The 12,671-nt window shown below is 34.2% G+C and overlaps 1 protein-coding gene across 9 annotated transcripts; it reads left to right on the top strand.

The window, feature by feature from the left end:
- LOC122081386 lies at positions 1 to 8,390 on the top strand (the record flags this gene model as incomplete). Of its 9 annotated transcripts, none has more annotated exon segments than XM_042648493.1 (9): positions 1 to 153; positions 229 to 285; positions 1,561 to 1,971; positions 2,390 to 2,902; positions 3,667 to 3,828; positions 5,736 to 5,837; positions 6,824 to 6,925; positions 7,009 to 7,472; positions 7,852 to 8,390. In XM_042648493.1, coding segments are annotated over 7 exon segments (2,291 nt in total), but the record flags the coding sequence as incomplete, so codon positions are not given.
- Between the last annotated feature and the right edge of the window lie 4,281 nt (positions 8,391 to 12,671).

The raw sequence follows: 12,671 nt of genomic DNA, 5'->3' as shown, positions 1-12,671 counted from the left end.
TATAAGGCAAAGGACTTTGGCTCTTGCATTCACTATCTTTTCCATATTGGCTCTTGCATTCACTATCTTCACAAAAGCAGTAGCGAGCTGTTTGGAGTTGAGGAACACTTCGTTACTACATTGCTAAAGCTTCTGCTGTGAAATTCACTGGGGGTAAGAAGAAATCCCGAGGTTCATTTTATTTATTTATTTAGTTGGGATAAGGCTGCATTCATTTGTCCCTTCTAGACTATGCAGGAATAGGAGCCTCGTGCACTGAGTTATTCTTTTTTTCAGTTGAAAAAGGTATAATTAACCTCTTTTTTTAATTTTTATTTTTTATTTTTCCTCAAACCAATACCTGACCTGATACTAACTACTAAGCTAGTACTCTCCTCTATTGAGATCTTTGTTTGACTTTGAGATTAAAAAAAAATTGATCTTGACAGCCATCAATATCGGTATCAGTGCAGGTAACTGAAACTCTTAATTTTCCTTATCTACCCTGGGTCAAGAGATGGATGGATTCCAACCTTGGGTGGCTGTTAATACCTATTAGGTCTAAGGGTGATAATTGGTACAGTGTTGGTATGACTTTGAAACAGTGTAGGAGAAAGAAAGGAAAAATTAAAACAATTATCCTACCGAGAATTCGAATGCAATTTCAATACTGAAACTGTAACTAGTTGGTTTCATTTTGATATAGATTTTATTTGGTTCGATTTTGGTACAGTTTCTACATGATTTCATAAATTGTATCTCATATATAATAAATGATATATATATATATATGAGACACATAATATTATAATTATTATACATGTTTATATTTGATTCGGTTTAGAAATAGGTAATTTGGTACGAATTGAACAATATTATCTTAGATACTAAAACTATATCGTACCAATTCTTATTTGGTTTGGTACGATTTTAAACGTTCAGTTTCATTTTTGGTATTTGGTTTGGATTCCAAATTGACACCCTTTCTAACCATTTTATGTTCCTTCTTATATGCTAGTGTTTGATCTTGTTAATGGTGAAGCATCCATCTAGGGCGTCCTTAGTTAATTTTTGGCTGGGCTTAATTGCGTATTTTTTTTTTCTTCGGTTTCATCTAAATTACATTGTAACTTGGGTTCTGTTTTTTCTATCCCCATTAATAGTATCTGCTGTTCTATTTTTTTAGAAGAAATATATATAGGTAAAAGATCACCTATCCTGGTTGGATGCATATGCGGCTCTCTTGGTTGGTTCCTACACTGACACATTGGCCACGTGAGTGAATAGCGATCCTCAATCCAAATTTTATTTAGGGGATCTGGCTAGGCCACCCTTGGTGCCCAAGCTTAGCCTAATTTCCCAAGGAACAAGCCCAAGAGTTGCTTTGCAGAAGGCCGACTGAATAAATAACAAGTCGATCAAGGACAGCATAAAAAATACAACTTTAATGTTTATCTCCATACCCTCCCATAGATCAATATTAAATTTAGAATTTAATTTAATTTAATTTAATTTATTTATATATATATATATATTTTATGCATTACTACGTCAAGAATGTATGATTTGCTTTCTTCACAGTTATGGAAGGACAAATGGAAAGTAATATCTTATCAGTTAAAGAAGCTCCTATTTCAAAGAAAAGTGAAGTCTCATCGCAAGATAACATTATTCCAATTTCTACGGAAAGTGAAGTGCTATTTAACGACATTCCTATTCTGATGGAAGAAAACTATGTGACTTGGAAAGATAAGACGGAAAAGTGGCTGAAGAACAAAGGACTGTGGGATTATGTGGTTGGAGAAAAACGTGAGCCTGGAAATACTTCCAGCCAAGAATATAAAGATTGGAAACAGAAAAAGGAAGAAATTATATCAATATTTAGACGCAAGTGTGGAGATTGGACAATACCATACATTGAAGAGCTAGAGATCACACTTATTTGGAGCCAATTGGTTACCATGTATGAGTTCAGTTATCCAACAAAAACTGGTGAGTAATATCGTTTATTTCTTTCTTTCTTTCTACAAGCACGTAGTACATATTTCTTTATAAATTAAGTTTACAGATATATAGTTTTAATTGTAATGCATATATTCCATCAAACTAAGTTAATTGATTTCTATATATTATGTTACACCTATTTGATCAAGGAATTTTGTATTGTTCGGTCCGATTAATCATGCCATGTTAAAGAGGTTAGAGGTTATTAATTAGCACAGCAACCTTTCCCTAGGGGATGTGGGACTAAAGTTTGCATACCCTTACTAATCTCCTGAACCCCCGGATACTTGTCGTATTCTCGGTGAGGACACCTCACCGATTTCTCAACGGGTCTAGCACTTATTGTATTTTTGGGTGTCACAATCTTGATCTTAACCTAAATGGAAGTGGTTTATCATTGTGCCAGAGATAATGAGAAGAACAAATTACACATGGTGCCTGCCTTTCTACAAAGCTATTGTTGATGGTAATTGGTACACTATCTCGGAGATGGTCTTAAAAAATGAGGGAATTGTTACAGCCAGGCTCACATCAGACGGAGAACTTCCTCTTCATGTTGCAGTTCTAAATGAACAGTTTGAAGTTGCAAAGGAATTTATAAAAATTATGCCTGTGGAATATTTATCAAAAATGGATAAATCCTTCAAAACAGCCATCCATATTGCTGCTATGGCTGGGAACAAAGAGATCATTAAGGCCATGGTAGAAAAGGATGAGAAACTGGTGATGCTCAAAAGCAGATACAACGAAGGTTATTACCCAATCATTATTGGTACATGGGCAGGCAGTAAAGAAGTGGTGAATTATCTTTACCCGATCACCATACGCCAAGAAGGTAATCAGAAGGAAGATCACACTGGAGAAGGTGAAAAAACTAAAGCTGGAATTCTTACTTCTCTAATTTTTGCTGATTTCTATGGTAAGTGATCAGTATATATCTTCCCTTTTTATAAATTTCTGAATTCCATATTAGATTCCTAATTAGGTTTCCTATTTGTCTATTTGACTTGAGTCTAATAAAACTTGCCATTTAACTTAACTTGAACTTTGATATACTCCCTGGATTAGAAACTCAGTACATACCAGTACGAGATTGGTCTCAATTGATTCCAATTTAAGTCATCCTAGAATATATTGGCAGAAATCACCTGACAATTGATTGAACTTGACAGTCTTGGAACAAGGGAGATTCTCTCCACTCTCTTATTTATATATATATATATATATATATATAAAAGCTTACCTCTGTAAACATAAGTGATTGAGAATAGAATTTCAGAATTTCATCTACAAGTTCTCACATGGTATCAGAGCCCATGACTCGCAGACCACATCTCTCTCTTCATCTTCCTCCTCTTGTCCTTCTTCGTTTTCCAATTTCCAACCTTTTCTTTGAGTTCAACTAAACAAATGAAGAGGTTTAATTAAATTTAGCATTACACTTGGATTTTTCTTAATATACCAATTTATCTTTCAAGTTATTATATCGGGCTCACTGAGTTAACTCATTTAGATCACCAACTTAATTGGATCAATAGTCTCCAAAATTTATCTTTCAAGTTTTTATACACTGACCAATGGAAGGTTGGCTCTCCTAACTTTGAAAAAAATAAAAAAAGATTAATATATCTATGTAATCTCTCTTTTTTTTTTTTTTTTTTTTTTTTTTTTTTTTTTTGGTAGGGCTAGCTCTTGATCTACTACATAAATACCCAAGTTTAGTCTTGACCAGAGACGATAGCGGTTGGACAGCCATGAAAGCACTCTCAATGAAGCATACTGCATTTCCAAGTTCGTTACCAACCAAAAGTGTTGGGACCTTGGGATATTATTTCATGTACTCATGTAAGTATTCTCTATCATTGATCTCTTCTTTTAGTAGTTTCTATACATGATTATGGTCCATGACATGGTTTTAGTTATTGGTATTGGTATTGTTAGGGCCTGATTGATAGCACTCCCGATTCTTGATTCCTTTGATTTTTGTTTCATGGGAACAGATTAGGAGTAGAATTTTTCTTGGTAACATCGGTTTAATTTCATGTTCTTAGGAATCAGACTAACCCCTATTGCCCCTCAAAATTAGGAATTGCAGAACATAAAAAATCTGCTTTCACCGCTCTGAAACAAAACTGGTGAAGCAAATCACTTACAAAAAAGACAGTCCCTTGATTTTTTTGGCAAACTCACCTTATACCTCCTTGAAAAACTTTTTCTCAATTTTCTCCTATTATGGAGACCTCCTCAAGGTAAATGTTTTCCTCCTCTCAAATTTTTTATGGAATCCTCCACAAGGAAGACTTCTTCCTTATCTCAAATTTATCCCAAAGTGACCACCACAAAGAAGTATTCTTCCTTCTCTAAATTTTCTCCATAGGAGACCTTCATAAAACATCCTCCTTTCAGTTTTCTTCAAGATTTCATAAGCTTCAGCAGGTGTGGAATCATTATTCAACATCTTTCTCTCTCTCTCTCTCTCTCTCTCTCTCTCTCTCTCTCTCTCTCTCTCTTTATTTGCCCTTTGTTAATCTATAAAATGTTTGGGATTTAATGCAATCATCATTGCAGTATTTAGTACAAAACTTTGGCTTTTAGTGGTTAGAGGATTATACTGCCCAATCAATATGGATTCCCTTCAAGCAATGGGTAATGAGTAGGTAGTGGTTTTATGTTAGAAAGAAACATATTTGTTATATGTTGTGGAGGATTCCTTCTCTTCATTGCCTATCTACACTAATAATAAGCAGAACATAATGAAGTATTGCATCAACAAACAAGAGAAATGAGAGTTCCCATCTTAGACGCTTGACTTGAGAGCAAGGAAATAAAAAAAAAATTAAATAAATAAAACAGAATTTGTAGGTCACTTGAAGCAGACACACATCACTCCTCATCAGAATAATTGAACTTTATTGAATGGGTTTGCAAATCAATCTACCCTCCCCTATAACTGCCATGTTTCTTCTTTGTCTTTCCATGGAGAAAATCTCTTCCTCTAACCAGGCCGAGGACTTCTCGTGTTTTTGCACCATACCCAGTTTCTGCACCATCCTTTGCCCAAATCCCTTCCTCTACCCTGAAGCTTCACTTTTGTCTACTGTTTGCTTTGTTCTTCATTCAAAACCAAATTAAACTTTGCTAGCTTTAGATCATGACCAAATGTTATTTCATACAATATTCTTCTAACTGTTTGTGCAAGTGTAATGATTGAATGTCTTATATTATGTGCATATTAGAATTTAGATAAAATAGCGACTACTTGAATCAATGAAGCAGAGTCAGCAAAGTGGACAAAAACTGAAGTAGATGCCTATGTTATGGTTTTTGTAAATTTTGTATGAATTTTTTTTCACAAAAAAAAAAATTGAAGTGCCAAACGTGAAATGGAAATTTGGTAATTATTAGGTTATAGATGGAACTGATTTTTTTAATTTAATCAGCAATCGTTGATTCTGATCTGAGTCAATTTTAAAAGTACTGCCTTGATGGTTTACCAATCAAGAAATCATAAAATCACAAAAAATCACTTCCAAGCAGAATCAATGAATTGAAAAAAGAAATGTTATCAATTGGGTCCTTATCGGCCAAGACCTATATCGATACCAATACCAATCCCCGATAACTAACAAATTCGATTTGATCATGATTTTTTTCTTTTGGTAGAATTTGATCATGATTTTAAGGTAGCTAGCTAGTTTAATTTCTATATCATTATTCCAAATGTGAATTTCCCTCTATGTGAATTAATATAGTTGGATCAGTGCTAGATGTCCATATCGATGCCAAAAGTGCTTCTTGGTGCATAAGAGCAGACGTGGAAAATTCCTTCAATGCCAACAAGGATAACACTCAAGGTTCTCTCTCTCTCTCTCTCTCTCTCTCTCTCTCTCTCTCTCTCTCTCTCTCTCTCTCTCTCTCTCTCTCTCTCTGAGATTGTGGAGGCTTCCAATTATGAGTGGAATATGAGCCACAATAAGTATACTCTAGGGCCTTGATTGTTATGTCAGAGCATAACCATAGCCACAAGGCCCGAAATATGTAAAAGTACTAATTAAAACTATGATGCAATCTAGAGTCCTGGAACCAACTATCGTAATCTTCTAGTAACAATAGAGGATGGGGTATACGTAATTGGCACATTACAAAATTTTCTGTCTGTCTTCAAGCTCTCCAAACTTTAGAAAGGGTGACGATGTTCAAGACTTCAATAAAAGGAGAAAATTCAAATTTAATTCAATAATCCAACTCTTTTAGATTGTTCTCCCATTGCATATTTATAAGAAAATAAAAACCCAAACAAACCCTAATCCATCTCAACCGTCCAATCTAATTAAATTCCTACAGTTGAGATTAAAAGAAATAATAAAACTGAATGTGCATACATTAATTAAATAAAATACTTATGGGCGTAGGTTGACCTACCAACCAAATAAAAACCAGAGAATAATAAAAATCCTAGAACTAAATCCAATTACAATGAAAAATTAATCATAAATTAAAATAAATAATAAGATGCAATTCCAAGCTTGCATGAAACTAGCTAAGAAATCTCCTTGTCACTCCCTTTTCAATAAAAGGCCTTAATTTAGTTTGAACTCAATTTGATTTATCTTACAATATTTTGAATTTTAAATTCCATAATGTAAGGTAACATATGACTGGCTTAGGTTTTTAGTTTAATTCTTCCAAGAAAGGGGAGGGAAAGGGGAAAGAGAAGAAGGGAGAAGGAGAGGTGAAAAAATAAAAAAAGGGAGAAAAAGGTAATAAGATTTATGTATAAGTTGATTATATGGAATCTCTACTATGTATGCCTAAAAGAATAAGCCCGTCTAACCTACAGGTCCCAATGGAGAGCCCATGTCTGGTCCAATCAGCAATAACTATCCTCAGCTTCTATGGTTATGTTTCCGCAGACTATTTCAGAATACACTCATTAAACTAGGTGAGAATCATCATCATTATCATCATTATCATCATTATCATCATAATAGTATTATTACTTAGTATACAATGATTGATTGATGGTGCCTGCAGGTTGCAAGCACATCTACGACGAGAAGTTGAAGCATTACGAAGCTTGTAAGCTACTAAAACACATATGGAGGCTAGTCTCACAACTTGAAGTCCCTAAACAAAATACGATGGAGATGAGTGATATATTTGGAGCATTTGGAGCAATGCGTCGAGCAACGAAGAATGGGATTGTTGAATTTATTGAAGAGTGTATCAACAACTGTCCTCAGCTTGTGTTGTACCCGGAAAACTCATATAATGGACAAACAATATTTCATTACGCAATCAGCCAACGTCAGGAAAAGATTTTCAGGCTTATCCATCATGTAGGCCCATGGAAACTTAGTCTTGCAATGATCAGGGATAAGTGGGATAACGACATGTCACACCTAGCTGCACAAAAAGCACCAATCCAGAGGCTCAATCAAGTTCCTGGTGCAGCTCTTCAAGTGCAACGTGAGCTACTCTGGTATAAGGTGAATTAATTCAATTTCTCTTACTTTTTTCTTTCTTTTTCTTTCATGCATGTACAAGGAGGAGGTTATTTATTTTTTATTTTTCCAATGAAACATAAAATAATCATATTCTTATGATCAAATTGTTGGCTCTTTACAATAGGAGTACAACAATATGGGGAAAGTCACACCATAATTATTTTTAATCTTTTATGATTAAATTACTTAAATGGAGCTTCCAAAAACTTATCCAATAAATTTCCTAGAATTTATGTTGGGTCAATTATAGTAATCATATACGTGTGTGGATGTGTGTGTGCCTGTGTGGGTGTGAGTTAATTTTGACATTTCCTTAATACTCAGTCTTTTTTTTTTTTTTTTTTTTTTCTCTCCATTTTAGGAAGTGAAAAGTATTATGCCCTCCTTCACCAATGGATATATGAATAAGGAAAAGAAAGATTCAAGAACATTATTCACAGAGGAGCATAAAGAGCTAGTAAAAGATGGAGCAACATGGATGAAGGATACATCAACACAATGCATGGTGGTCGCAACACTAATCACTACGGTTATGTTTCAAGCAGTGTTTACTATACCGAGTCATACAAGTGGAGGAGACCCCAGTGATTACATACAAGAAAAGTTTCCAATAGTTTTTGTCATAACAAATATATTGGCACTTTGCTCTTCGGTCTCTTCAATGTTGATGTTTCTAGCAATCATTACTTCACGATATGCAGAAGAAGACTTCTTTTTGACTTTGCCTCGAATGTTGATGTTGGGCCTTTTATTTCTCTTCATCTCTATAGTGGGGATGATGATAGCCTTTGTATCAGCTATCTTATATATGTTTCACTATGATGTTCGTGTAAGGATCTTCTTTCCAATTGTCTTTGTAGCAAGTATCCCAATCACTATATATGCTTTGGTGGAACTTCCCTTATTCATACAACTGATGTTTACCACATCATCGTTATATGTCTTTGGGAAGAAAAAAATTAAATAAGCACGCATGAATGGGTGTAATTTTTTTTTTTTTTTTTAATGGAATCAGTGTACATTAGAAGTGTAATGTATAATAAAGTATAAATTGTGTCTTGTTTGTAATAATATTTGAGGTGATTGGTTGAGATTAATTTATAGACATCAATAATGGTATTTTAAAATGCTTTACACATATAATTCCCCTATGTGAACCCCCCCCCCCCCCCATTTTTCATTATTTAAAAAAGAAATGATATGCTTATAGTAAGGGCCTAATGCTAGGTGTGATTCCACCGGCTTCTTTTTTTCCGACTAATGATATGCTTTTGCCAATTACCATACGGAGGTCATAATCATTAATCATTGACTTCTTAATTAAAGTTTACATCGTTATAAGATGATCATGATAAAATTAGATTACAATCTAAATTTACTGTCAAAGGTTTGTAAAATAAGTATAACTACTTTCATATAGGAGTAATCCTTTTTTTTTTTTTTTTTTTTTAACGATAGGTATCCAAGCCTTTGGCATGATTAGTCTCGCGAGCCCATACTGACACCACAACCACATGGACCGGGTCATACCAAAGTTGAATGAGAACCATTCAACTTTCACTGAAATCAGTGAAGAGCACTAAACACCCCGTGTGAGTGGCCCCAAGGAAGTAAGAGGAGTCGAACTCAGAACCACACACTTCTTGAGGCAAAGATCCCTTCCCAACTCGGCTACCTCTTGGGGTTAAAGGGCTAACTCCTCTTGTAGGAAAAGGACTTCAATCTCTTCTTATGTGTGTGTGTGTGGGAGGAGAAACATTGTCCGTTCCCCACGCATAGACACAACCCCTTTTTCCAAGTAAATAGGGGGCATCTTTTCACAATCCCTTGAAAACAAGAGTTGTGTCTAGGCGTGCTGGCGTGGGGAATGCTAGATGGATAATGTTCTCTCCCTATACATTGCGTATCTTGTTGTCACCAAGTAGGTGAACTAAGAAGTCTTAAACTTACTTTTTTTTACCTTTATCTTATTCCCAAAAGTATTTAGTGTAGGATAACTTTTTTTTTTTTTTTTTTTTTCTAACGATGGGTATTTAAGCCTTTGGCCTGAATAGTCCTGCGGGCCCATACTAACCCTATAGCCCCATCGACTGGGTCATACCTGGGTCAGTTGAGAACCATTTAACTTTCACTGAAAGTAGTGAAGAGGGGTCGAACTTAGAACCACGAGGCGAAGGTCCCTTGCTAACTCGGCTACCGCCTTGGGGTCATATGTAAACTACATTTCAAAAATTTCTAAAAACAATTTTTTACCCTTGCAATTAATAACTTTGGGAATAAGACAAGGAACAAAGAAATAAGGTTACAATCTTGTGTAATCAAACTTGGTTCCAAGTGTGTGTGTGCGAGAGAGAGAGAGAGAGAGAGAGAGAGAGAGATCGTGTCATAAAACCTTATAAGATGCACAAAAAATAAATAAATAAATAAATAAAAATAAAAGAAAAGAAAAAGATAGCATGTAAAACAAATTTTATGACCAGCGCAGAGCTCCTTTAATCAGAAATCAAATTCTAAAAATACAGTCTAAACTGCTTTATAGGAACTTGCTTGAATTCCTCTGGTATATGTCCAGTCTATGATCAAAGAGCAACCTCATCTCCTTAAAAGCAACCTCCTTCCAATTTTCATATTCTCATTTCATATAATCAAAACCATACAGCATAAGGGATCATGGAACAAAGCAATTTTCATTTGTCATTCTTATTCACTTCATGTGAAGTCCATATCCACCCATCTTCCCTCATCACATTAATAAGAACTTCACCAAGAATCTACAAAAAATGAAATTATTTCTTATAAATCATGGTCCCCAAATCTTCACCTTTTAAAAGTGGGATTCTAGCTCAATCTCCGAACCTCAGTCAAAATACATTCCTCGAGAAAGAGCACATAGTTGGAAATGTAATACTATGAAGGTAAAGATTTTACAACCTCAATAAGAGATGAGAAAACATTTTTTACTTCAACAACAGGATCAGACAACATCTATAGAAAACATAATGCATTGACATCATCAGGTCATAAAAACAAAAATGGAAAAAAGCTCTTGAGAACCTTGACGCCTGGTCCCTCAAATCATGCACATATATGTTTTACACATTCTACTCTAGAGCCACTTATGAGTAGAATGATCTTTTGGTGATATTGCTTACTAAGATTAGGAAAGCAAAGCCAAGGCAGACTCCAAATTCGTTCCCCAATCCCAATCGTAGTAGCACAGCTTTGGCCATCCCTAATTAGTCCACCACATGAGTCTCTTGGACCACAGCCTTTATTAATATTTGTAGTATTAAAATACATATGAGATTCATAATGACCGAGGTGATTAATAACAACTTCAATAATTTTTGTATAAAATACATTTGCATTAATTTGTGTATATTGCAAATATAGCCCACAAATATAGCCTATCATCAAGCAAACCCTAACCCTCCCTCCCCTTCTCCCATTAAAAAAAAAAAAAAGTTATACTTAAAAATGGATTTTAATTTATCAAAATTGTCAACTTAATCTTTTATTTAATCAAATTATCCCCAACAAAGATGAAAATTAAAAAAATACTCAAAATTTTATGGGGGCATGACTTCTAATTTATCAATTAATATTGGAGAATAATTGCAAAAATTCATAACCACTTCCCTCCTACAGAATTCATTTAAAAGACCATTATGCTTTTTTCTGTCTAAAACCCAGATGTTATGACTATCCTCTTGAGGTATGGAACTATTTCTCACACTACAAAGTACTCTACCAATTGAGCTAAAAGCCTATTTTTAAATTATAAAAGTCGTGATCAAAGAAAGGAGGAGGAAACCTATTGAAAAAATATTTTCCTTCAGCAAAGATCCTATGGAATTAAATATTTTGACTGGTGCTTTTGAAACCTTCGGAAAGAAAACAGAAGAAACAACCTTATTAAAAAAGGGATAGATAAAATGCCAGTTTTTCCCATTCAATGGCACAGAGAAATAGATAAAAGTTAGTCCAGAATTTTACAATACCAATAGAAACTTGCTTCTTGACGGCATGATAGAGGCACTCTAAGAGTAAGGAATCGATATGAGTTTGATAACTTACAATTTTGTGCCAACTACAATATGATTCCTTAGGCAAAAAGTTGTGGTATTAGGGAACTTCAAGTGGTAGTCAAAACTTGGTTTTGGGAATGGGGCATAGAACCCTCACATTTGATGGTTTTCACTTGAGATGTGATTTGGCTCCAACGGACAATCTCAAATTATATATGTACGTTTCCTACTTGAGTTAAAAAGGTTGAAAACCCAGCTAGAAGTAGAAATCGACAGCAGGGATTTAAGGGCATAAACTGTGGGCTAATAGTAATCTGATTTAGTGAATAATAGAAATCAGATCTAGAAAATCCATAATTGAAGTAGTATCCTGAAAAATTAACTATTGAAAATAGAACTTAAATCAGAAACTGATGTTCAAAGTCAACAAACAATTTGATAGAGAAATAAAACGTATTATTGGGAGTTAAAGAATTAAACAGAATTCAAATTAAATCTAAAATTAACTATAGAAAACATAACTTGAATTAGAAACTGATGTTCAAATTCTTCAACAAACAATTCGATGAAGAAATAAAGCAGATTATTGAGAGTTAAAGAATTAAACATGATTCAAATTAAAGCTAATAAATCCATAATAGCCGGCCCACTCAAACTTCATAAGCCACATATGAATCCACAGATGCAAATTGTGAAATTCATAGAGCCAAATAGCTTCTTTATTTTTGCAAATTGTGGCGTATGGGCTATAGCCCTACATATATTTATAACATTGTACTTAGACCCTTCAGACCCCAAGGAAAGAAAAAAAAAAAAAAAAAAAAGAGTAAAAAACTGACTCTAACTCCTCCAATCGATAACTGTGATGGCAGAGTCCAAATTCCGAAGAAAATTGACTTATAACAGGAATAGATCCACAATTTCTACTTACAGCTTGAATGAGACATCAATAATGATTCAAATTAAGAAACAAGACTCAAACTAAGGCTGCGTTTGGTGACGAATCTGATCCAGAAACGATGTTTCGTATCAAAAACGAAAATTTCAGTTTCTGTGTAAAAATGACTTTTTTTTTTTCTTGGAACAAAACTGAAATGACGGAGCTACCCTTTTTTTTTTTTTTTAAAAAAAAAAAAAAAAAAAAAAAACACAC

Source organism: Macadamia integrifolia, chromosome 6 (genome assembly GCF_013358625.1).
Source record: "Macadamia integrifolia cultivar HAES 741 chromosome 6, SCU_Mint_v3, whole genome shotgun sequence".
Lineage (NCBI taxonomy): Eukaryota > Viridiplantae > Streptophyta > Magnoliopsida > Proteales > Proteaceae > Macadamia > Macadamia integrifolia.
This window is presented reverse-complemented; position numbering and strand designations above follow the sequence as displayed.